We start from the raw sequence: 24,320 nt of genomic DNA on the forward strand, positions 1-24,320 counted from the left end.
AACTAGGGGGCATAATCTTACAATAAGGGGCTGCTCTTTCAAAACTGAGATGAGGAGAAACTTCTTCACTCAGAGGGTAGTAGGTCTGTGGAATTTGCTGCCCCAGGAAGCTGTGGAAGCTACATCATTAAATAAATTTAAAACAGAAATAGACAGTTTCCTAGAAGTAAAGGGAATTAGGGGTTACGGGGAGCGGGCAGGAAATTGGACATGAATTTAGATTTGAGGTTAGGATCAGATCAGCCATGATCTTATTGAATGGCAGAGCAGGCTCGAGGGGCCGATTGGCCTACTCCTGCTCCTATTTCTTATGTTCTTATGCTAGACTCCCCCGCTAGTGGAAAAAGTTTCTCTCTATCTACCCTATCAATTCCTTTCAAAATCCTAAAAATCTGAATCAAATCACCCCTTAACCTTCTATATTCTAGGGATTACGAGCCTAGTTTATATAATATCTCCTCAAATTTAACCCTCTAAGCCCTGGTCACATTCTGGTGAATCTGCACTGCACTCCTTCCAAGGCCAATATATCTCTTTTAAGGTGCGGGGTCTAAAACTATACACAGTACTCCAGGTGTGGTCTAACCAGAGCTTTTATAGCTGTAGCAAAACTTCCTCTGCTTTATATTCTAGTCTTCTTAAGTCTAACATTCTGTTACCCTTTTTGGGGTTTTTTTTGCACCTGACCACTACATTTTAGTGATCTGTGGACATGGACCCCTAAATCTCTTTGGACCTCCACTGTTTCTAGCTTTTCACCATTTTGAAAACTCAGATCTATCCTTTTTTGGTCCAAAACGGATGACCTCACACTTACCTGCATTGAAATCAATCTGCCACAGTTTTGCCCACTCACTTAATCTATCAATGTCTCTTTGTAATTTTATGCTCCCATTTACACTACTTACTATGCCATCAATCTTTGTGCCATCGGCAAACTTGGTTATATAACTCTCTATTGTGTTATCTAACTTATTAATAAATATAGTGAATAGTTGAGGGCCCAGCACAGACCCTTTTGGGACACTACTGGTCACTTCCTTCCAATTCGAATACACAACCATTATCCCTACTGTTTCTACCACCTAACTATCTCCTAATCAGATCCATAATTTGCCTTCAATTCCATGAGCTTTAATTTTAGCCAACTATCTCTAATGTGGAACTTTATTGAATGCCTTCTGGAAGTCCATATAAACTACATCCATAGACATTCCCCTGTCTACTACTTTAGTTCTTAAAAATGTAATTAGGTTCATTAGACATGACCTATCCTTTACAAACCCACGTTGGCTCTCTCTAATCAGCTCAAATTCCTCTAAGTGCTCAGTCCCCCTTTCCTTAATTATAGATTCCAATAACTTCCCCACAACAGTTGTTAGATGTTAACAGGTCTATAATTTCCTGGTTTCTCTCTCTCTCACTTTTCTTAAGTAATGGAGTTAGATTTGCAATTTTCCAAACTAACAGGGACAATTCCTGAATCGAGAGCGCTTTGGAAGATTATGGCTAAAGCATCTGCAATATCCTCATCTACTTCCTTTAAAACCCTAGGGTGGAAACCATCAGGTCCTGGGAATTTGTCAGTCTTTCGTGCCATTATTTTTTCTAATACTGTTTTCTTGCTTACGTTAACTTTAGTGAGTTCCAGTCCTTGATTCATTATTAGTTTCCCTGGAATGTCAGGTATATTATCCTCTTCCTCCACTGTGAAGATCGACACAAAGTAATTATTCAACAAGTCTGCCATTTCCTTATTTTCATCTGCAATATTACCCACATCTGTTTTTGAAGGGCCCACATTACTCTTAACCACCCTTTCTCCACAAAAACTTGTGTTAATCTTGATATCCCTCGCAAGTTTCTTTTCATATTCCCCTTTGCAGCTCTCACTATCTTTTTTGTCTTCCTTTGCTGTTCTTTATATCTCTCCCAGTCCCTTGGATCTACACTATTCTTTGCACTTTTGTACGCCCTTTGCTTTAGTTTTATGTTATCTCTCACCTCTTTTGTCGACCATGGCTCTTTTATTTGGTAAGTAGGGCTCTTGCCCCTTAAGGATATATACTGGTCCTGTATTAAGCTGAATTCTTTTTTGAACGCCTCCCATTGTTCATCTGTAGTTTTACCCGCTAACAGTTTTGACCAGTTTGCTGTCGTCAGTCTCTGTCTCATTCCATTAAAATTAGCCTTACCAAAATCTAGAGTCTTAGTAACTTTGTTATGTTTTTGCTTTTCAAACCTAACATTGAATTCAATATTATCATCACTGTTAGATAAATGTTCCCTTACTGTTAGATTATTAACTAAGTCTGGCTCATTACTCAATACTAAATCTAATTTGGCTTGCCCTCTTGTTGGTTCCAGAAAACTATCTTGAATGCACTCTACAAATTCACTACCTTTATGACTTGAGCTGCTCTGCTCTTCCCAATCTATATGAAAATTAAAGTCTCCCATTTTTAAAACAACCCTGCTTTTGCTACAAGCCTCTCTAATCTCTGATTTTTTTTTTATTATTCGTTCATGGGATGTGGGCGTCACTGGCAAGGCCAGCATTTGTTGCCCATCCCTAATTGCCCTTGAGAATGAATACATACTACCACTTCATTGTTGCTATCAGGAGGCTTGTAGACAACTACCATTACAGTTTTAAGTCCTCTCTTATTCCTCAATTCTAACCATAGAGTCTCTGCTGATTGCTTTCCCTTACTGCATCTTCTCTTACTAATATTGTAATAGTATCTTTATTCAATAAGGCTACCCCTCCTCCTATTCCAGTTTCCCTATCCTTTCTAAAGACCTTATAACCTGAAATATTTAACTCCCAATCATGGCCAGCTTGCAGCCATGTCTCAGTAATGGCCATCATGTCATACCCTCCAAGCTGTATTTGAGCCTCTAATTCATTGAATTTATTTCTTATACTACATGCGTTAGTACATAAAGCTCTTATTTGGGCAAGGGACCCTAACCTGTCCTTCTGTCCTGATGCTGTCTTTCTCAACGTTTAACTTAACACGTTTCTTATTTGTCACTCCTGCTGTAATTACTTTAGTTATTTTAGTATTCCCTTCACCTGGAGTATCACTGGTTGTGACCTGAACTCTGCTCTTATCCCATTTTTAAAAAAAATCTTTAAACTATCATCTTTACTATTGTTTCTGACTGAGCCCCCCACCCCAACCCAATTTATTAGTTTAAATTCCTAACCCTAATCCTAACTCTATTTAACCTTAGTCCCAGCCTGGTTCAGGTACAGCCCCCTCCTGGCACCAGTGTCCCATGAATTAGAACCTCTCCTTCCCACACCACTCCTTTAGCCACATGTTCACCTTGCTGATCTGTTTGCCCCTCTGCCAATTAGCACGTGGCTCAGGTAATAATCCTGAGATTACCTCCCTTGAGGTCCTGCTTTTTAATTTAGCTCTTAATTCCTGATACTCCCTCAGCAGGACCTCCTCCCCTTTCTTCCCTTAGTCATTGGTCCCGACATGGACCACGCCAACTGGATCTTCCCCTCTCCCTTTCTAAATTCCTTTCTGGCCACATCGAGATATACCTTACCCTGGCACCAGGTAGGCAACATAGCCTTTGGGACTCTCTATCATGGCTGCAGATGATGCTATCAATCCCCCTAATTATTGAATGCCCTAGAACTACTACGTTTCTATTCTGCTCTTCCCCACTTTGGACAGCCCTCTGCTCCACGGTAACTAGGTCAGCAATGTGGCTCTCCTCCCCACAGTCTTTCCCCTTATCCTCACAGGTATCAAGTGCATTGTACCTGTTGATCAGGACCAGTGTCTGCGGGACCTCCTTCTCTATCTCCCCTTGGTTCCCCTTACCCTCTCCCCTTCCTGAACATGTGCTTTCCTCTGCAGAAAACTATCCAGAAACTCCTCCCCTCCCTTATGCGTCGGAGTGTCTCTAACCTGCACTCCAGCTCAAGAAATCTGAGCTGGAGTGTCTCAAGGCAGAGACATTTCCTGTAGATGTGGCAATCCGGGACAGTCTAACTGTCCACAAACTCCCACATATGACAGTCCCGACTCATAGCCTGCACTGCCATTTCTAGTTTTTATTTATTTACTTACTAGTAGTAATTTAACTCTAGATATAATAGAATTACTGGAGATCGAGATTATATTTAGTAGATGGATTCATCAAGTGTGATGTGACTCAATTGCTGTACTTCTGGTCTGGTTTTTATACTGCTCTGCCTTCCATTTGTTTTCCTCAACCATGCATTTCATTTTTTTTTTAAAGTCAAGAACTCTGCCTCATGCTCCCCACTTTATTTTTCATCAGTCAATAATCTGAAACAAACACAAAATCCAACCTTGTGTACTTTGAATGAGGAATATCACAGTCGCTGTATGCCACAGATGACTTTTTATCAAAATGTTTCTGGGATCTAACTGGTCTCTTGTTGCATGGTTCTGGGATCTGAAGGGAGGGGCTGAAGGGACAGTGTCTCTGATGAAGAATCCACACCTGAAAAGGTTAACTTGTCCGTATTCACAGATGCTGACTGACTTGCAGAGTTTTTCTAAGATTTGAGTGTTTGAAATTCTGAAACATAATCGATTTCTAGTCTCACATACACAGTCCAAAAGAGGAAATCAGCTGAGGCACAGATTACTTAAACAATGAAGTCAGAGAATTTCGACCAGGATTCTGGTAAGCTCCTAAATTGATAGCTTGCACTTGTGTGAGGAGGAATAGCAAGTTTCCAGAACTGGCGGAAGCTCTCTTGGAAACATGGAATATCTGGGGTGAATCTCAGAAATATGGAGCTTTTATGGGGAGTTTGGAAACACAGGGAGGGCCGAGAAAGAAGATCAAATATATGGGGCAGAAATTCTCAAAAGGAACAGTAGCAGGAGAGATGTCTGAAACTTGCAGTGACACACACTTGCACAAGCATCAAAAAGATAACAGCTTGCATTTATATAGGGCCTTTAACGTATCCAAACGTCCCAAGGTGCTTAAATAACAATGGACACTTAAAATGGTTTATAATTCTAACAGACTTTAGAAGTTTAAGCGTTGTACTGAACCTTTAATTGTGCATTTTCCAGTCTGAGATTGGAGTTTTCCAAGTTGTTGGTGTGTAACTTTTCGAGAAGTTCGTGGTTTGTTGCTCTGGTACTTTCTGTCGTGCTCTGAAGCTGCTCCTTTAGGCCAGCCACCCTACTGTTTGTTGGAATGGTTAGATGTGTTAGCTCAATGCAAACCTTTTATGATTAAAGTGTGAAAAACAGTCCGTGAAGCGAGCATCCAATTGGAAGGAGTTTCTTATAGGCAGGCAGGCACACAGCAAATTGATCCTTTTTGTTAGGTTTACAAATTGGAAGCATTTAATGGACTAGATTTTCCACCCACTGATTCATTAAGATGGTGGAAAATCCTGCTTTGAAGACTCGGAGCCTTGCCTGTCATGGTAGCAGTGGTAATGCTGAACGCATTTAAAACTTTTGGCTAAACTGCATCATTTTTCACCCAGTCTACAAATCAGGTCAAAAAACAGCAGGGAAGGGAAACTAGCAAGGTCAACAATGCCATGTTAATTGCATCTTCTGAACAAAAAAACTGTACCTAAGGCAGTTAAAGTAGATTCATTCCCTTTCTGAGGTGTAGCTATAAACAGGAAAATTATAATGCAAATGAACACAATTCATAATATCAGAAGGCTGTATTACAGGTATACTGGGGTTGGTTTTCCTCTCTCGCACCCCTTACCCCAGTACAAGTGCACTTTTCACATCTGCCCGACTTGACCTGGGCTGCAAACGATCTTTTGGGTTTGCAACATTTTGCGACTTATTGGGGCCTTGATTTAACATCTCGTTTAAAAGATGCTACCTGAAGAGCCCGGGTGCAGAACAAACACAAGGTGGATGAGGATTTTTTTTGAAAAGAGTAGATAGGGAGAAACTGTTTCCACTGGCGGGAGGGTCGGTAACCAGAGGACACAGATTGAAGATAATGGGCAAAAGAACCAGAGGTGAAATGAGGAGAAATTTTTTTTACGCTTCGAGTTGTTACAATCTGGAATCCGCTGCCTGAAAGGGTGGAGGAAGCAAACTCAGTAAGTTTCAAAAGGGAATTAGATATATACTTGAAAAGGATAAATTTGCAGCACTATGGGGAAAGAGCAGTGGGAGTGAACTAATTGGATAGCTCTTAGAGCTGGCACAGGCACGATAGGCCAAATGGCCTCCTTCTGTGCTGTTTGATTCTATGAAAGGAATGACAGTCTTCGTTATATTAAATGTGTACTTGTGGATTTCCCCAGGTGGGTGACCTGAGTATTATTAATTCCATATGAAAAAGTGGAAACTCCTGAAAAATAGCAGTGGAAGGATTGAAACTTATAGCAATTCTCCATTTTTAACAAATTCTAACAAATCAACTCCACTTACTTGGAAAGCGAAATGATCTCAGTTTCCAATTGGGCCTTGTCCTCAACAGCCAAATCGTGTTGTTTCTTCCAGGTGTCAAGGGTCAGGCGGGCTTCTAATAACTTCACATCCTAAAAGTTTCACAGCATACAGAAAAGGCTGAATAATTTGGGAAGGGCACTCAACCAGAGAGATGAGAAGGTCCCAGGTTTGGTCCCCAGGAGCGTGCTAAGCTTCCTGGCTTAAGCTGCGGCAGCTGATGTGGTGGTACACTTGCGCTCAGTGCCCCTGGGCTGGGAATGTGGTGGTGGTGAGCCAAGATGGCAGCTCAGGGACAACCCAGCTAAGATTTTCTAATTCAACACCGACTGAGGATCAAACCAGAGTTTAAGTTGTCTGTATGGTTCTAGCACAGGCACGATGGGCTGAACGGCCTCCTGCTGTGCTGTACCATTCTATGATTCTAAGGTTCAGTGGATAACCTCATTGAGCCACTGGGAGAACACCGAAGTTTTAGTCATTGTTACATTATCTAAAAAAAAAGGTGCTTTTCCAGAAATGTTAAATTCTTTAAGATACCTTATCTTTGACCTGAGAATTAAGGTTTTCCATAGCAACTTCAAATCTCTCCGCTCTCCTTTTTTGAGCTCGCGTTGCCTTCTTCAGAACCTCTTTGTCCTCTTCAGCCTTTTCCTTCACATCTGATAACTGTGACTTGAGGTGCTCAATCTGCAATTTGTGGTCAATTATGGTCCTCTCAAATCTCTGAAATATTGAGAGATACATTGAAGATATTTCACCCAGTGTCCACAAGGTGTCCTAAGTCACACACAAGTCCAAGACTGAAAAGGGGAGTGGGTATCCAGACCCATTTAGAAGCATGGCAGAAGAATAAGTAAATGCACTATAGGTATTATAATAAAGATGTCCAACAGTTTCTGATAGGAATCATTGAAAAGCTGAGTCATTGCTGTTCGTAAACAGCTGCAATAGCTATATATGTAACTAACAAAAAAAAGACTTGCACTTATATAGCACCTTTCATGACCTCAGGGCGTGTCAAAGCGATCTACAGCCAATGAAGTACTTTGTGAGTAGTCACTGTTGTAATGTAGGAAACGCGGCAGCCAATTTGCACACAGCAAGGTCCCACAAACAGCAATGTAATAATGACCAGGTAATCTGTTTTTAGGTGTTGGTTGGGGGATAAATTTTGGCCAGGACACTTAATTCTACATATTATATCCTAATTAGTTTTGAGCATGTTCTAAAATACTATATATGCAGATATTTGTGGCTTTGTATAAGGATTGTGTATTGCACGTACTTGTACATAGCAACAAGAGTAGACCATTTGACTTATCCAGTCTCCTCTGTCTTTTACTTAGCCATAGCAGCTCTTCATCTGTTCTGCATATATCTTAATACCCTTACTTCCCAAGTAACTATTTCTCTTCCTTTGAAACACCTCAATTGATTTTCTATCTTTGGCATCCTGGGGCAGTGCATTCTAAGCTTTTAACCAGCTTAGTTTTAATTGAAAGATTCGGTCCCCTTCTTCTAGATACCCCTGAGAGGAATGAGTCATTCGCTATCCTATCCATTCGGTCAGTCCCCTTCATTGTTTAAAACACATCAGAACTCACTTTAACTTCCTCATTTCTAGGGACTATAACCCAAATTTACCCAATCTCTCATAATAACCAAGTTCCTTCATCTCAGCTTTTTAAAAAAAAATTGTTCATGGGATGTGTGCGTCGCTGGCAAGGCCAGCATTTATTGCCCATCCCTAATTGCCCTTGAGAAGGTGGTGATGAGCCGCCTTCTTGATCTGCTGCAGTCTGGGTGGTGAAGGTTCTCCCACAGTGCTGTTAGGTCGGAGTTTGAGGATTTTGACCCAGTGACGATGAAGAAACGGCGATATATTTCCAAGTCGGGATGGTGTGTGACTTGGAGGGGAATGTGCAGGTGGTGTTGTTCCCATGTGCCTGCTGCCCTTGTCCTTCTAGGTAGTAGAGGTCGTGGGTTTGGGAGATGCTGTCGAAGAAGCCTTGGCGAGTGGCTGCAGTGCATACTGTAGCTAGTACACACTGCAGCCACAGTGCACAAGTGGTGAAGGGAGTGAATGTTTAGGGTGATGGATGGGGTACCAATCAAGCAGGCTGTCGTGTCCTGGATGGTGTCGAGTTTCTTGAGTGTTGTTGGAGCTGCACTCATCCAGGCAAATGGAGAGTATTCCATCACACTCCTGACTTGTGCCTTGTAGTTGGTGGAAAGGCTTTGGGGAGTCAGGAAGTGAGTCACTCGCCGCAGAATACCCAGCCTCTGACCTGCTCTTGTAGCCACAGTATTTATGTGGCTGGTCCAGTTAAGTTTCTGGTCAGTGGTGACCCCCAGGATGTTGATGGTGGGGGATTCGGCGATGGTAATGCCGTTGAATGTCAAGGTATGGTGGTTCGACTCTCTCTTGTTGGAGATGTTCATTGCCTTGCACTTTTCTGGCACAAATTTTACTTGCCACTTATCATCCAAAGCCTGGATGTTGTCCAGGTCTTGCTGCATGTGGGCACGAACTGCTTCATTACCTGAGGGGATGTGAATGGAACTGAACCTTGGTGAATAGTCCAGTATCTTTTGACCATCCGCCCTTCCGGATATTATTAAGGCAGATTATATGAGAATCATAGAATAGTTACAGCACAGAAGGAGGCCATTCAGCCCATCGAGCTCGTGCCGGCTCTTTGTAAGAGCAATCCAGTTAGATCCATTCCCCCGCTCTTTCCCCGTGGCCCTGCAAATTTTTTCCCTTCAAGTATTTATCCAATTCCTTTTTGAAAGCCACGATTGAATCTGCTTCCACCACCTTTTCAGGCTGTGCATTCAGAATCCTAACTTAACGCTGCGCAAAGAAAATTTTCCTCATGTCGCCTTTGGTTCTTTTGCCAATCACCTTAAATTTGTGTCCTCTGGTTCTTGACCCTTCTGCCAATGGGAATAGTTTCTCTTTATTTCCTTTATCTAAACCCTTCATGATTTTGAACACTTCTATTAAATCTCCTCTCAACCTTCTCTGCTCTAAGGAGAAAGGTGAAAACTCAAATTAAATGAAACAGTAATTTTTATCCATACGCATTTCGGCATTTTGTTGCTTTTTTAATGTACTCATTAATAACATGTTCAATTTAAAAAAGAACCTCAGGTAATAAAGACAAATGGTTGTACATTATAGTGTGTCTGTACTTATATTTAGTTGGGAGATTTCTAGCTTATCTAATTGGCAGGATCAAAGATTGTTTCAGTAATCTAAATTGGTATTGCTAATCCCATAGGGAGAACATTTATTGTAAGACAATAATATTCACGCTGCTTACTCATTATAATCAAAAAATAGTTTGCAGCTGAATCTCACTTTCAAAGCACAGCCTATGTCTAACTAATCCTGATAGTTTGGGATCTTTGTCTAAAGGTTGTACCAGGATTGGAATTCCTAATATTAATTGAACCTGGTTGTTGAGGCAGTGGGCATGGCTGAGGTACTAAATGAGTACTTTGCATACCAAGGAAGATGATGTTTCCAAAGTCACAGTAAAAGAGGAAGTAGTTGAGATATTGGATGGGCTAAAAATTGAGAAAGAGGAGGTACTAGAAAGGCTAGCTGTACTTAAAATAGATGAATCACCAGGTCCAGATGGGATGCATCCGAGGTTGCTGAGGGAAGTAAGGGTGGAAATTGCAGAGGTACTGGCCATAATTTTCCAATCATCCTTAGATATAAGGGTGGTGCCAGAGGACTGGAAAATTACCAACGTTACACCCTTGTTCAAAAAAGGGTGTAAAGTTAAACCCAGCACCCACAGGTCAGTCAGTTTAACCTCGGTGGTGGGGAAGCTTTTGGAAATGATAATCCGGGACAAAATTAATAGTTATTGGGATAAGTGTGGATTAATAAAGGAAAGTCAGCATGTATTTGTTAAAGGCAAATCAAGTTTAACTAACTTGATTAAATTTTTTGATGAAGTAACAGAGGGTTGATGAAGGCAATGCGGTTGATGTGTATATGGACTTTCAAAAGGCGTTTGATAATAGGCCTGATAGCAAAATTGAAGCCCATGGAATAAAAGGGGCAGTGGCAACATGGATATGAAATTGGCTAAGTGACAGGAAACAGACAGTAGTGGTGAACAGCTGTTTTTTGGACTAGAGGAAGGTATACAGTGGTGTTCCCCAGGGGTCGATACTCGGACCACTGATTTTTTTTGATATACATTAATGACTTGGACTTGGGTGTACAGGGCACAATTTCAAAATTTGCAGATGACATAAAACTTGGAAGTGTAGTAAACAGTGAGGAGGATAGTAACAGACTTCAAGAGGACATAGACAGACTGGTGGAATAGGCAGACACGTGGCAGATGAAATTTAACATGGAGAACTGCAAAGTGATACATTTTGTCAGGATGAATGTGGAGAGGCAATATAAACCAAATGGTACAATTCTAAAGAGGGTGCAGGAACAGAGAGACCTGGGGGTATATGTGCACAAATCTTTGAATGTGGCAGGACAGGTTGAGAAAGCGGTTAAAAAAGTATATGGGACCCTGGGCTTTATAAATAGAGGCATAGAGTGCAAAAGCAAGGAAGTTACATTGAACCTTTATAAAACACTCATTCGGCCGCAACTGGAGTATTGTGTCCAATTCTGGGCACCGCCATTTAGGAAGAATGTGAAGGCCTTAGGGAGGGGGAAGAAAAGATTTACTAGAATGGTTCCAGGCATGAGGGACTTCAGTTATATGGATAGACTGGAGAAGCTGGGGTTGTTCTCCTTAGAGCAGAGAAGGTTGAGAGGAGATTTGATTGAAGTGTTCAAAATCATGAAGGGTTTGGATAAAGTAAATTAAGAGAAACTGTTCCCATTGGCGGAAGGGTCGAGAACCAGAGGACACGGATTTAAGGTGATTGGCAAAAGAGCCAAAGGCGACATGGGGAAAACTTTTTTCACGCAGCAAGTAGTTATGATTTGGTATGTGCTGCCTGAAAGGGTGGTGGAAGCAGATTCTATTGTGGCCTTCAAAAAGGAATTGGATAAATCTTTGAAGGGAAAAAAATTGCGGGGCTATGGGGAAAGAACACGGGAATGGGACTAACTGGATTGCTCTTACAAAGAGCCGGCATGGGCTCGATTGGCCAAATGGCCTCCTTCTGTCCTGTAACCATTCTATGATTGTATGGCGGTCACAAATTCAGTTGACAGGTTTCTGAAGTGCCACTTGTAGCAAACCTCACAGACACTGCACAGACTATCTGCTCTAACGGAAACTATTGGCTTCCTATCAAACTGTTGAAACACTTGTTAAATATCTCCTGAATGACAGTTGCCATGCAATTCTTGCTTTGGCAAAGAATGTAAAAGGGAAAAGAGATTCTCTCCGTCTTTGTGTGCCATTTCAGTCCTTAAAACTGAGGTAACCTGTGCATTAAAGCATCAAATTATAAGCACCTTGTATCACAGATTCTGGCCTAGAAATTCAGGTGATAAACGGCCTCCAATATGGCAGGCAGGTACCGCACACTCATTACAAGCCAGAATTGTGCCGCCCGCCACGTTGGTAAAGCCAAAAAAAATAAATAAAAATCGGCCTGCAGTGCCCATGCCTGAAACAGGTATTATACCCATTGCATATGCAACAAAGAGGTCTAACCCCTGTTTGAGGCCCCTACTGCAGAATTGGTTTGCCCCGAGGCAGCCACTGCCAATGCCGGCTGCACTCAGGAACACCAGGCCTACATGCGGCCTAACAGGTGGTCCTTAAAGGGACCGATTGTGAGGCCGCAAACAACAAGGTAAGTTTTTAAAATACACTTACTTGAATGTAGAGCCAGGAGGAACTCTTATCAAAAGAACACGGGCTACTACTGCGCCCCCCCGATTGCCACTGCTCCCTGCCCCCCTCCCAACATAGACGCTGCTCACGCCTCTCCCTCCACCCCCGATTGCCGCCACTCTCCCACAACGTGTCCATCGATCAATTCCCCCCCCCACTAACCACCCCCAGTCACCAGTCACCCCTCCAACCAGCGCTACTTCTCAACACGGTTGCCCCCCTTCCTGACCTGTTCGCCCACCATTCTCACTTACCTGAGGGCCGCCGCTTGCCTCACAAAACCCCGATCTTCAAACACGCTTCGCCAGCGAGCTGCTTCGACTCCCCACAGCTCACCGGCCCGAGGCCAAATATCATGGGCACTTTGGGCATCACCATTCAGGCACGGGGTTCATACCTATGCCCTGGCATGCCTGAAATGGGTATGCTTGAATTTCTAGGCCCATGAGTCCAGGACTCATCCTGTCAGGTGAGGCTTTACCTGCTTGATCTCCTGCCACTGAGAAAGAGTCAAGAAGGACTATGTTGTATAGCAGGTGATGAAAGGCATAATAGTCACTATAACCATCACATCAACTCTATTCCGCACAGTTCAGTTCCCTGCATACACCGATGAGTGACAAATTCATGTGTAAGTTGGTGACACTAGCTTATCAGAGATATAGATGTTATGTGATAGTAGTGAATGAGACTGTAATTGGTCACAATAACCTCCTGTAGCCTTACATCCCTTTGAGATCTCTGCACTCCTCCAATTCTTACCTCTTGCGCATCCCCGATTTTAATTGGCGGCCGTACCTTCACCTGCCTGGGCCCTAAGCTCTGGTATTCCCTCCCTAAACCTCTCCATCTCTCTCTCCTCCTTTAAGACCTTCCTTAAAACCTACCTCCCTGTTCTAATATCTCCTAATGTGGCTCAGTTTCAAATTTTGTTTGATAATAGCTCCCATGAAGCGCCTTGGGCCGTGTTGCTATGTTAAATGCGCTACATAAATGCAAGTTGTTGTTGTTATGGAGACTTTCCCCATCTACAGGTCATCTGGTTGTTAAATGAATACATTAACTACCCATGGTACTTTGCAAAATGCAAATTATGGCCAGCTATTTTCAACCTTTTAAGTTCTTGTGCTTCTTTTACAAAAACTCTTAGTCTATGGATCAACATACTGGAAACTTACTTGTATCTGAACTGACATTCTGTTGCTCTCGGCCTCTTTGTTTCGAAGCTGCCCCTGTAGACGAGCTCGAGTTGCATCAACAGATTTTGAAATCTGCTTTACAAAATAAGAATTATCCTGGAAATCAAGTTAGATTTGATTGCAGCGTTAATTTACCATATTGAATAATTATTCATTTATTCAGATTAAATAAAAAGAATTCCAATGTCCTTTTACTTTTTCCATTTGACGCAGCTCCGAAACTTCTTTAGCGTTTCTTTCGGTCTCTAGGAGTTTTCTTTTTAAATGCTGTAAAAAGTTTTAGAAAAATAAGAACAAACTTTTTTCAGTCATTGATATGACCCTTCTTTCTGTATTTAATGTAATTTGGATCAATTTATCTATTTTTAGGAATATTTAATGTAAAATACTTGCAATATTTTCAGTTTCACTTCTTGTCAACTTCTGTGTCAACACTTCTAACTGTCTGTTGGTATGGTCCATACTTGGCTAGAAAGATAAGCTATGATTAGAATGAGGCCTTGAAGTACAGAACACTAACACCAATGGCTAAAATTCCATCCTGTGTTAATTTTATCCCCATATCCTCCCTGGAGAGTAGGAGGTTAAGGGGTGATCTTATAGAAGTCTATAAAATAATGAGGGGCATAGATAAGGTCGATAGTCAAAATCTTTTCCCAAAGGTAGGGGAGTCTATAACGAGGGGGCATAGATTTAAGGTGAGAGGGGAGAGATACAAAAGGGTCCAGAGGGGCAATTGTTTCACTGAAAGGGTGGTGAGTGTCTGGAACGAGCTGCCAGAGGCAGTAGTAGAGGCGGGTACAATTTTGTCTTTTAAAAAGCATTTGGACAGTTACATGGGTAAGATGGGTATAGAGGGATATGGGCCAAGTGCAGGCAATTGGGACTAGCTTAGTGGTATAAACTGGGCGACATGGACATGTTGGGCCGAAGGGCCTGTTTCCATGTTGTAACTTCTATGATTCTATGATTCTATGAATTTGCTCATGGGGAAAGCAAGGCCCAAAAATCTTTGACTTATGGAATATCTCACTGGGACAGTTCCACCTCTCACGAGATTAACTCATCTCTAGCTGGTGTGTGGGACAAATAGATTTTGATCACATTTAAGTTGCAAACTGAAGTGTTTAATTAGTAGGAGCTGATAGGAGCATTAGTGGGGCATTATATGGACAATGGAATAGGGAGTAGAAGAAAATTTAAATATTTTTAAATTTCTAATTTAGTATTTTTGCATAAAATAAAACTATGGTGGTTTATTTCAGCTGAACGGGGTTTGGAGCTTGGTGAAAGTATACGTGAATAAAAAGGGCAATATTTACTCATTTAGAATTTCTATGCTAACATCAGAATATCCATCTGATACAATAAAAACATTAAATAAAAAGCTACTACCACAGAATAACGGCTGCATTTGCCTACATAACAACAGTCACTGCACGTCAAAAGCAAATAGTTGTGTGAAACACTTCAGAGTCATTTCAATGACATACCGTTGTCAATTATGCTTTGTTCTGGAATCTGTTAATCTGTAGCCAACTGCTGTAGTTTTAGCATATTCAAGAACAGTAAAACTCAATATTTTTTTTAAACACAGTGTCCAGAAAAGATCCCAATTAATACATCTGCTGGGATAGGGAGAAAGGGAGAGAGAGCGAAAGAGGACAACAGAGCAAACAAAGAGTCTGCTGCAACTACAAGGAGTGGTCTGGTAGGACTCAGGTCTGTCTCAAGGATTTCCCACAGAGTTTCTGATCACAGCTGCGCCACTGAAGGTGGTGCCGAACGAAGGCGCAGTATGCCCCGTAGTCAGGAGACGCATCATCTCCTCATATACACTTGCACTGCCATCTGCCTCTACCACATACACTCAAATCAGTAAATCACCCAGAGATTTCAGTCACTTTTGAATTACAACCCAATCCCATTTCTGCAGTAGCATTGGCTTAAGGATAGACCCAATAACAGAAATAACATCTAGTCTGAGATTTATATTTTTCCCAAGTGTTCCCATTTTCACTTTCCTTTTAATTGCTAAAAAAGATTTACTGGTTTCTCTCTCTCTTTACTTTCTCCACTCTTGGAGGTTGGTGATCAGTGTACCCCATTCTTCCTGATCTCTGTATGGGTGGATATTATGAGTTATGCTACTCTGCCCTTCTATCACATTTTCCCTGCCTGCCGTTCCACTATCTGCAACTTTTCCAGATTGTAACAACCCCAAGAACTTCCCTCATGACTGAAATAATGTGCTCAACATTGTGTCAATTTTTGTCTTCTCAATCAGCCTCATCACTTCTGTAATTTTGCTACTTCAAGGACCCTATTAGAAGTCATTGTCTTTGTTCATTCTGCTGATATTTTTAATGGCAACTATGTTTCCCTTACCTCTAGATTCCGTAACTCCCTGTAGAGGTATTGTAACTTTTGGTTAGCAATCTTGAAACTCTCCAGCTTCTCCATCAGCAAGTCCTTTTCTCCAGCAAATCTGCCAACCCCTGAGGCTGAAAGTTGATTCACCTACAATGAAGAAAAGATGCAATGAGCTAAATGGATTAAAATGAAAATGAAACGCTAATGATGTGCCCCGGGCACAATATTAGTTTACTGCAGTTCAGGGCCACAATAATAAACAACTGACCAACTCATTCAGACTGACTAAGATGCTATTGTTGCACATTCAGGGTCACATCTATAATCCAAGATGCAATAATTTACCACATAATCCAAAACTGTAGTCAATATTTGCTGGGATCACATGTTAAAAATGGGAAATATCTCAAGATTTCATCAGTGAACACAGTGAGAAATAATCTCTGTTCTATTGCATTGTCACCAACTAAAATAATCACTTGCTGTCAGCAACTGGTGAGCAATTATTTTTTTCACTTGAGATCCTTGTTAGCAATTAAGTGCTGGGTTTCAGTCCAAATAAACATGATGCATTATTACATAGAATGTATAGCACAGAAACAGACCATTCGGCCCAACTGGTCTGTGCCAGTGTTTATGCTGCAGGCGAGCCTCCTCCCACCCTCTGCATCTAACCGTATCAGCATAACCTTCAATTCCTTTCTCCCTCATGTCTATCTAGCTTCCCCTTAAATGCATCTATGCTATTCACCTCAACTACTCCTTGTTCCATATTCTAACCACTCTCTGGGTAAAGAAGTTTCTCCTGAATTCCTTATTGGATTTATTGGTGACTATATTATATTTATGACCCCTAGTTTTGGTGTCCCCCACATGTGGAAACATCAAACCCTTTCATAACTTTAAAAACCTCTATCAGGTCACCCTTCACCCAAACACTAAAACGCAGGCTTGATACAAAGTAAAGTCCCCTGCACTCTATCCCAACAACAAATCTAGACCCAATTTCAAGAAAGCACTCCCTACAGTTATCAGTGCCACATCTCCATTTCTCGTGCCAGAGAATCCCTGTGATCTTTCTCAATGAGACTACCAACTCAATGCCCAATTTGTGAGCAGTTTTATGAGGAGGACTCATGACTGAAGAAATGTGGCACCAAGTTCAACTGGAACCCTTACACCAGAGGGAAGGGACCATCATCTAGGGCATATTTCAAACTAGATGACAGAAATAAAAAGGGGCAATGTTGTTGCCCATTGCACAACCGAGGAGTAGCAAATCCAGGAATATCTACCTTGTGAGTATTCCACTGAGCAATATCCTCCAAGCATCATTAGTGTTTCGTGCTTCTACAACCACAGAATCCACCATGGACTTTCTCTCCCAGCATTTCAACCCAGTCATTTTTTTCCTCAGCGAAACAGTTTTCTCTGCTGTGATTGTACTGCCGCGAATATCTACTATTCAAAAATCTCAATCTTCTAATCTCCACTAACTTGCAGCTTGTTGATCCTGATACCAACAGACCCCTCGCACACTTAACCTGTTAGGCATGATGCTCAATTATCTAACCCCCATCGACCTTAAATCTTCAAATTGGTTAGCTTTGCAGCACTGAATCCAACCTCTGAGTTGTAAATGTTTGACGTGTCCTTATTTGCTAAATTGTATTTCTATACTATGTCGTTCACAGCGTCCATAAACAGTTGAGCTTTCAAACGGTTTAATATGTCAGATTTTCCTCAACAATAACACCATTTTGTGTTTTGGGGATATTTTTAGATTACCCTCCCCAGATCCATTTTATTATTACTTTGCCTCTGCAACTTCCTTCCTATATCCTTACTCCAACTTCTGCTCTTCCAATTCTGGTATACCAGTTCCCGCCGCCCCCAGCCCCCACTTGACCATCTTTGAAAGAACTTTCACCCATCATGCTCCCATACTCTGGAACTTTCCCCCTAAACCCGTCCACCTTGTTACATCTCTTCCCACCTTCAAAACAGTCCTTAACGCACAACTGTTTAACTGCACCATTGAACCCCCACTGATAACTTCCCTCGCACTCTTGCTTGGTCTGACCCCAAATGATGATGTGCTTGGAGATGTTATTGTACATTAGAAGGTGCTTTATAAATTTAAATTATTGATTTTCCTTCAATGAGCTACTGAAATTCCCAATGTTTCCTAGATTAGGATACTGAGGGAGAAGGATCATCATCACACAAAAAGGAACATAGGAACCAGACTTGGCCATGCAACTCCTTGAGCCTATAGAATCATTCACAACTCAGCAAATTCTCACTCACCACCCCCAACCAATAGATTGGATAAATCTTGAGCCCCTGCCCGCTGAGTGAACAATTGCCTTCCCACTCATGGAAATGTCACTATTCAACCACCTAGCCCCACAGATGATAAACAGAACACCTGCTGAACGTAATGCCACCACCACTGTGTGGAATTAACAGCCCAGAAATTGCTTGAAGCTGCAAACCAACAGTGCTCTCTGCTCCATAGATTTATACTAACCCACTAACTTACCGTGGTCTTTAGTGGGTTCAATTCCTCTAATAGGACACGGTGAAGAGCCCAGCGTTAGCTCCAGCGAAGCTAGGACCCATGGGAGAAGCGAGAGGATCACTTGGATGAAGGGACCGAATGTATGGTTGCTAAATTAGTTGATGACACAAAGGTAGGTCGGAAAGTAAGTTGTGAAGAGGACTTAACGTGTCTGCAAAGGGATATAGATAGTGAGTGGGCAAAAATTTGGCAGATGGAATATGATGTGGGAAAATGTGAACTTGTCCAGTATGGCAGGAGGAATAGAAAAGCTGTATATTATTTAAGTGGAGAGAGATTGCAGAACTCTGAGGTACAGAGGGATCTGGATGTTCTAGTACATGAATCACAAAAAGTTAGTATGCAGGTACAGCAAGTGATTAGGAAGGCAAATGGAATGTTGTCTTTTATTGCAAGGGGAATGGAATATACAGATGTTTTGCTACAGTTGTACAGGGCATTGGTGAGACCATATCTAGAATACTGTGTGCAATTTTGGCCTCTTTATTTAAGAAAAGACATAATTGCTTTAGAGGCGGCTCAGAGAAGGTTCACTCGACTGATTCCTGGGATGAGGGGGGTTATCGAATGAGGAAAGGTTGGACAAGTTGGGCCTGTATACACTGGAGTTTAGAAGAATGAAACATATAAGATCCTGAGGGGACTTGAAAGGGTAGATGCTGAGAGGATGTTTCCCTTGTGGGAGAGACTAGAACTAGGGGACATAGTTTAAAAATAAGTGGTCTCCCGTTTAAGATGGAGATGAGGAGAAATTTTTTCTCTGAGGGTCATGAGTCTGTGGAACTCCCTTCCCCAGAGAGTGGTGGAGGCAGGGTCATTGAATATTTTTAAGGCTGAGTTAGATAAATTCCTGATTAAAAAGGGAGTCAAAGGTTATAGTAGGTAAATGGGAAAGTAGGGTTGAGGTCACAATCAGATCAGCCATGATCTTATCAAATGGCAGCGCAGGCTCGAGGGGCCGAATGGCCTACTCCTGCTCTTAATTTGTACTCTCTCCCCTCGACCACAGATTGCAGCATTTTTGAGAAGCTGCAAAACTGTTCCTGCAGGCTTGAAATGTAAAAACCAGGAAGGTACAACATTAAAATCATTGTAAAAACAGTAACAGGCAGCGAAAAAGAGGGTAAGAAATAATCGAATTAAAGGGACATTTTTTAATATCCAAAAAACTATTAAAATATAATGAGACGCCACATTTTTAATTGTTAATTTTTAGTTGTTTGGCAGTCATTAAGACTTACTACGCTATTAAAATTTAGTTTAGACCTGGTATTTTTAAGCGTACCTGTTTTTTGGCGATATTAGTTACTTTCCAGCTGGGCAGATGAGCAAGTTGGTGTTTTATCAATGATTGCAGCGTGCGATGGCCCTTTAATTTGAAGCTGCCATGTCACCGGCGAACCACTAGGAGCAAGTTCCGGATTTCTGCCTTTCACTGCGCATGTGTGAATGCCAGAACTTGCTCCTTGATATTGCGACTAACAATGGTGAGCGCTCGAGCTCACCGTTCTTTTCTAAGCAATTTCTGGGCCATTAAAAGCCCTACCGGACCCCCCTCCCTCACCCCCAACTGAGACAAATGTTGTTCACAATCCCCTTTGTTTTCCTCCCCATCTCTCCCCCACTCTCTCCTTCTAGCTATACCCCTTTGCTCCTCCTCTCTTTTTCATCCACCTCCTCCCTCTCCAACCCTACCCTCTCTCTCATCTTTATTACTCCTCACACCTTCCTCCCTCTCTCATGTACCTCATCTCCTCTTCCCCCCCCCCCCCCCACCTTAGTTCAATTATCTCCCTGGCCTCTACCTCCAGCTTGACCTGAAAAGTGCCCTTGTTCTTGACTCCCCGTATGCATTGCCACAGGAGATCAACTAGTTGTTCGAAGTACATTCTTAAGATTGTTATACATTAAAATCATTGAAGGGTTTCTCCATTTAACTGCTTTGTACTTACCTGTATTAACTCAGCAATGGAATTCTTAAGTGTTGCCACTTGTTTTGCTGCAGATGTTGATGCCATTTCAGCTTCTTTGAGTGCAGTCAACAGCATGTTCTCTTCAGCAAGGCCTTCCTTCTCCAGCCTAAGTAATTGCAAACACTGTATCAGAACAGATTCACAGCTACACGTTTGTTTGCGATCCAAGGTGCAACTCATCTCAGGACTGAGATGGCTCAAGTTTCACATTTAACACATTTCAATCAATGCATCGGCAATGTCCAAACTACGGGCCCTGGGAATTTGGTGTACAGAACCCAGACAATTCAGTTCTATTTGTGTTTATATCTTTAGTTTGCTGGTTTGTCCTGTTTGAATTTCCTAGGCCTGTGGGTTTGGAGAGGGCTATTTTAGCACTGTTGCCTTATTAGAGGATAAATATTACATCAGAACTGCAAGATCTATTATCAGTGATTTGATATATGGAAATAATGGCCTGGAATTTCCTGGAAATTTTCGGCAGCTATGGTATAAGAGTGGATTAGCGCTCTTTTATCCCCCTGAGGAAAACTGATTAATGGCGGTTTTATGCCAAAACAATCGCTGCACGAGTCTCCTTGATCATCTGCGTCGCTCCCAAGTTATGTCACCGAAATCCCACTGCTCATTAACATAACCCTGCTCCATCAAAAGACCAGACAACGAGAGTTTCCTGCATTTACATTGGTTTTACTTTTATTTCCAGATTTCTTAAAAACTGAATTCAAATTCCCAAACTACCATGGTGGATTTGAACTCACTTTCGCTGGATCATTCCAGCCCTCTGGATTACTAGTTCAGTTCTAATACTAGTACACTTCCATACCCTTTATAGGTAAACGGCCATTGAGAAATAATCTCAACCTTACTTGCGACCAATCTAAACTGGGATTTACATAAAACGAAGCATGTTCATAACATGATCATCATAATAAACTAGGCATTGTGGCTGGCTAACAATTATTACCAGATGGTCGTGGAATTTGAAATTCAAAACTAACAGCTATAGTTAGGATAAATTTTTTTATCAGATTAAGGATGCTTGGCCCAGCTCCATATGATAGCAGCATTCTGCCTCAGTGGCTGTAAACTAATACTCATACTTCAAGTAGCCCTCTAGTAACTAATCATATTTAGATACTGGAAGTAGTCATGTGTTACATCTCAGTTGAAAAAGGATATCAGAGCCCACCAGTTGTATTTGGATATCGCAACATATAAAGGTGGATTATGTCAAAGGATAGTACCAAAGGAACAAGCCAGATAACCACAAGGGTGAAACTTCAGAAGGTCATCTGAACCCTGAAATATGTTATAGAGTTATACAGCACGGATAGAGGCCCTTCGGCCCATCATGTCCGCGCCGGCCATCAAGCCCTGTCTACTCTAATCCCATATTCCAGCATTTGGTCCGTAGCCTTGTATGCTATGGCATTTCAAGTGCTCATCCAAATGCTTCTTGAATGTTGTGAGGGTTCCTGCCTCCACAACCCTTTCAGGCAGTGAGTTCCAGACTCCAACCACCCTCTGGGTGAAAAAGTTCTTTCTCAAATCCCCTCTAAACCTCCCGCCTTTTACCTTGAATCTATGTCCCCTTGTTATAGAACCCTCAACGAAGGGAAAAAGCTCCTTAGTATCCATCCTATCTTTGCCCCTCATAATTTTGTACACCTCAATCATGTCCCCCCTCAGCCTCCTCTGCTCCAAGGAAAACAAACCCAATCTTCCCAGTCTCTCTTCATAGCTGAAGCTCTCCAGCCCTGGTAACATCCTGGTGAATCTCCTCTGCACCCTCTCCAAAGCGATCACATCCTTCCTGTAGTGTGGCGACCAGAACTGCACACAGTACTCCAGCTGTGGCCTAACCAGTGTTTTATACAGCTCCATCATAACCTCCTTGCTCTTATATTCTATGCCTCGGCTAATAAAGGCAAGTATCCCATATGCCTTCTTTACCACCTTATCTACCTGTTCCGCCGCCTTCAGGGATCTGTGAACTTGCACACCAAGATCCCTCTGACCCTCTGTCTTGCCTAGGGTCCTCCCATTCATTGTGTATTCCCTTGCCTTGTTAGTCCCAAAGTGCATCACCTCGCACTTTTCTGGGTTAAATTCCATTTGCCACTGTTCCGCCCATCTGACCAACCCATCTATATCGTCCTGCAGACTGAGGCTATGCTCCTCGCTATTTACCACCCTACCAATTTTTGTATCATCAGCGAACTTACTGATCATACCTTTTACATTCATATCCAAGTCATTAATGTAGACCACAAACAGCAAGGGACCCAGCACCGATCCCTGTGGTACCCCACTGGCCACAGGCTTCCAGTCACAAAAACAACCTTCGACCATCACCCTCTGCCTTCTGCCACTAAGCCAGTTTTGTATCCAAAGTGCCAAGGCACCCTGGATTCCATGGGCTCGTACCTTCTCGACCAGTCTCCTGTGGGGGACTTTATCGAAGGCCTTACTGAAATCCATGTACACCACATCCACTGCGTTACCCTCATCCACACGCCTAGTCACCCCCTCAAAAAATTCAATCAAATTAGTCAGACATGATCTTCCCTTGACAAAGCCATGTTGACTATCCCTGATTAATCCTTGCTTCTCCAAGTGGAGACTAATTTTGTCCTTCAGAATTTTTTCCAATAATTTTCCTACCACTGATGTTAGGCTCACTGGCCTGTAGTTCCCCGGTTTTTCCCTACTCCCCTTCTTGAATAATGGTACTACATTAGCGGTTCTCCAGTCCTCTGGCACATCCCCTGTGGCCAGAGAGGTTCTGAATATATTTGTTAGAGCCCCCGCAATCTCCTCCTTTGCCTCACACAGTAGCCTGGGATACATTTCGTCCGGGCCTGGGGATTTATCCATTTTTAGGCCTGCTAAAACCGCCAATACCTCCTCCTGCTCGATGTTAATATGTTCGAGTATATCACAGTCCCCCTGCCGTATTTCTATGTCTACATTGTCCTTCTCCATAGTGAAAATAGATGCAAAAAATTCATTTAGAACCCCTCCTACATCTGCCGGCTCCACACACAGATTGCCATTTTTGTCCCTAATGGGCCCTATTTTTTCCCTAGTCATCCTCTTACCCTTAATATACTTATAAAACATCTTAGGATTTTCCTTTATTTTGCTCGCCAGTGTTATTTCATGGCCCCTCCTTGATCTCCTAATTTCTTTTTTAAGTATCCCCCTGCACTTTTTGTACTCCTCTAGGGCTTCCTCCGTCTTTAGCCTTTTGTATCTGCCATAAGCCCTCCTTTTTTTCCTAATCCATTCTCGTATATCCCCTGACATCCAAGGTTCCCTGGAGTTCTTGGAACCACCCTTGACCTTTACGGGAACATGTTGCCATTGTATGGTCTCAATCTCCCTTCTGAAAGACTCCCATTGCTCCGATGCGGATTTTCCTACAAGCAGCTGATCCCAGTCCATTTTGGCCAGATCCTGCCTTATCCTATTAAAATCGGCCTTCCCCCAATTTAGAACCTTTATTTCCGGCCCCTCCCTATCCTTTTCCATGACCACCTTAAATCTCACCGAATTATGGTCACTGTCACCAAAGTGCTCACCTACTAGCACTTCTTCCACTTGGCCGGCCACATTCCCTAGAATTAGGTCCAGTACCGCCCCCTCTCTTGTAGGACTTTCTACATGCTGGCTCAAAAAGCTCTCCTGGATGCACGTTAAGAATTTTGTACCCTCTAAGCCTTTTACACTCTGAGTATCCCAGTTAATATTGGGGAAGTTGAAATCCCCCACTATTATTACCCTATTATTTGCACAATTTTCTGAGATTTGCCTACATATCTGTTCCTCTATCTCCCCCTGACTGTTTGGGGGCCTATAGTACACTCCCATCAAAGTGCTTGCCCCCTTTTTGT

The 24,320-nt window shown here is 42.3% G+C and overlaps 1 protein-coding gene across 4 annotated transcripts in view; it reads right to left on the minus strand.

The window, feature by feature from the left end:
* LOC137324958 (outer dense fiber protein 2-like) overlaps positions 1–24,320 on the minus strand; it is a 133,411-nt gene that overhangs the window by 98,673 nt on the left and 10,418 nt on the right. For all 4 annotated transcript variants that reach the window (XM_067989649.1, XM_067989650.1, XM_067989648.1 and 1 more), the window contains exons 6-13: positions 20,401–20,527; positions 15,880–16,011; positions 13,885–13,959; positions 13,687–13,758; positions 13,471–13,587; positions 6,987–7,172; positions 6,429–6,538; positions 5,064–5,199 (exon numbers count right to left, since the gene is read on the minus strand). In XM_067989649.1, the coding sequence (XP_067845750.1) occupies positions 5,064–5,199; positions 6,429–6,538; positions 6,987–7,172; positions 13,471–13,587; positions 13,687–13,758; positions 13,885–13,959; positions 15,880–16,011; positions 20,401–20,527 (955 nt within the window). The remainder of the gene's footprint in view (positions 1–5,063; positions 5,200–6,428; positions 6,539–6,986; positions 7,173–13,470; positions 13,588–13,686; positions 13,759–13,884; positions 13,960–15,879; positions 16,012–20,400; positions 20,528–24,320) is intronic.

The sequence above is a fragment of the Heptranchias perlo genome, chromosome 9 (genome assembly GCF_035084215.1).
Source record: "Heptranchias perlo isolate sHepPer1 chromosome 9, sHepPer1.hap1, whole genome shotgun sequence".
Classification (NCBI taxonomy): domain Eukaryota; kingdom Metazoa; phylum Chordata; class Chondrichthyes; order Hexanchiformes; family Hexanchidae; genus Heptranchias; species Heptranchias perlo.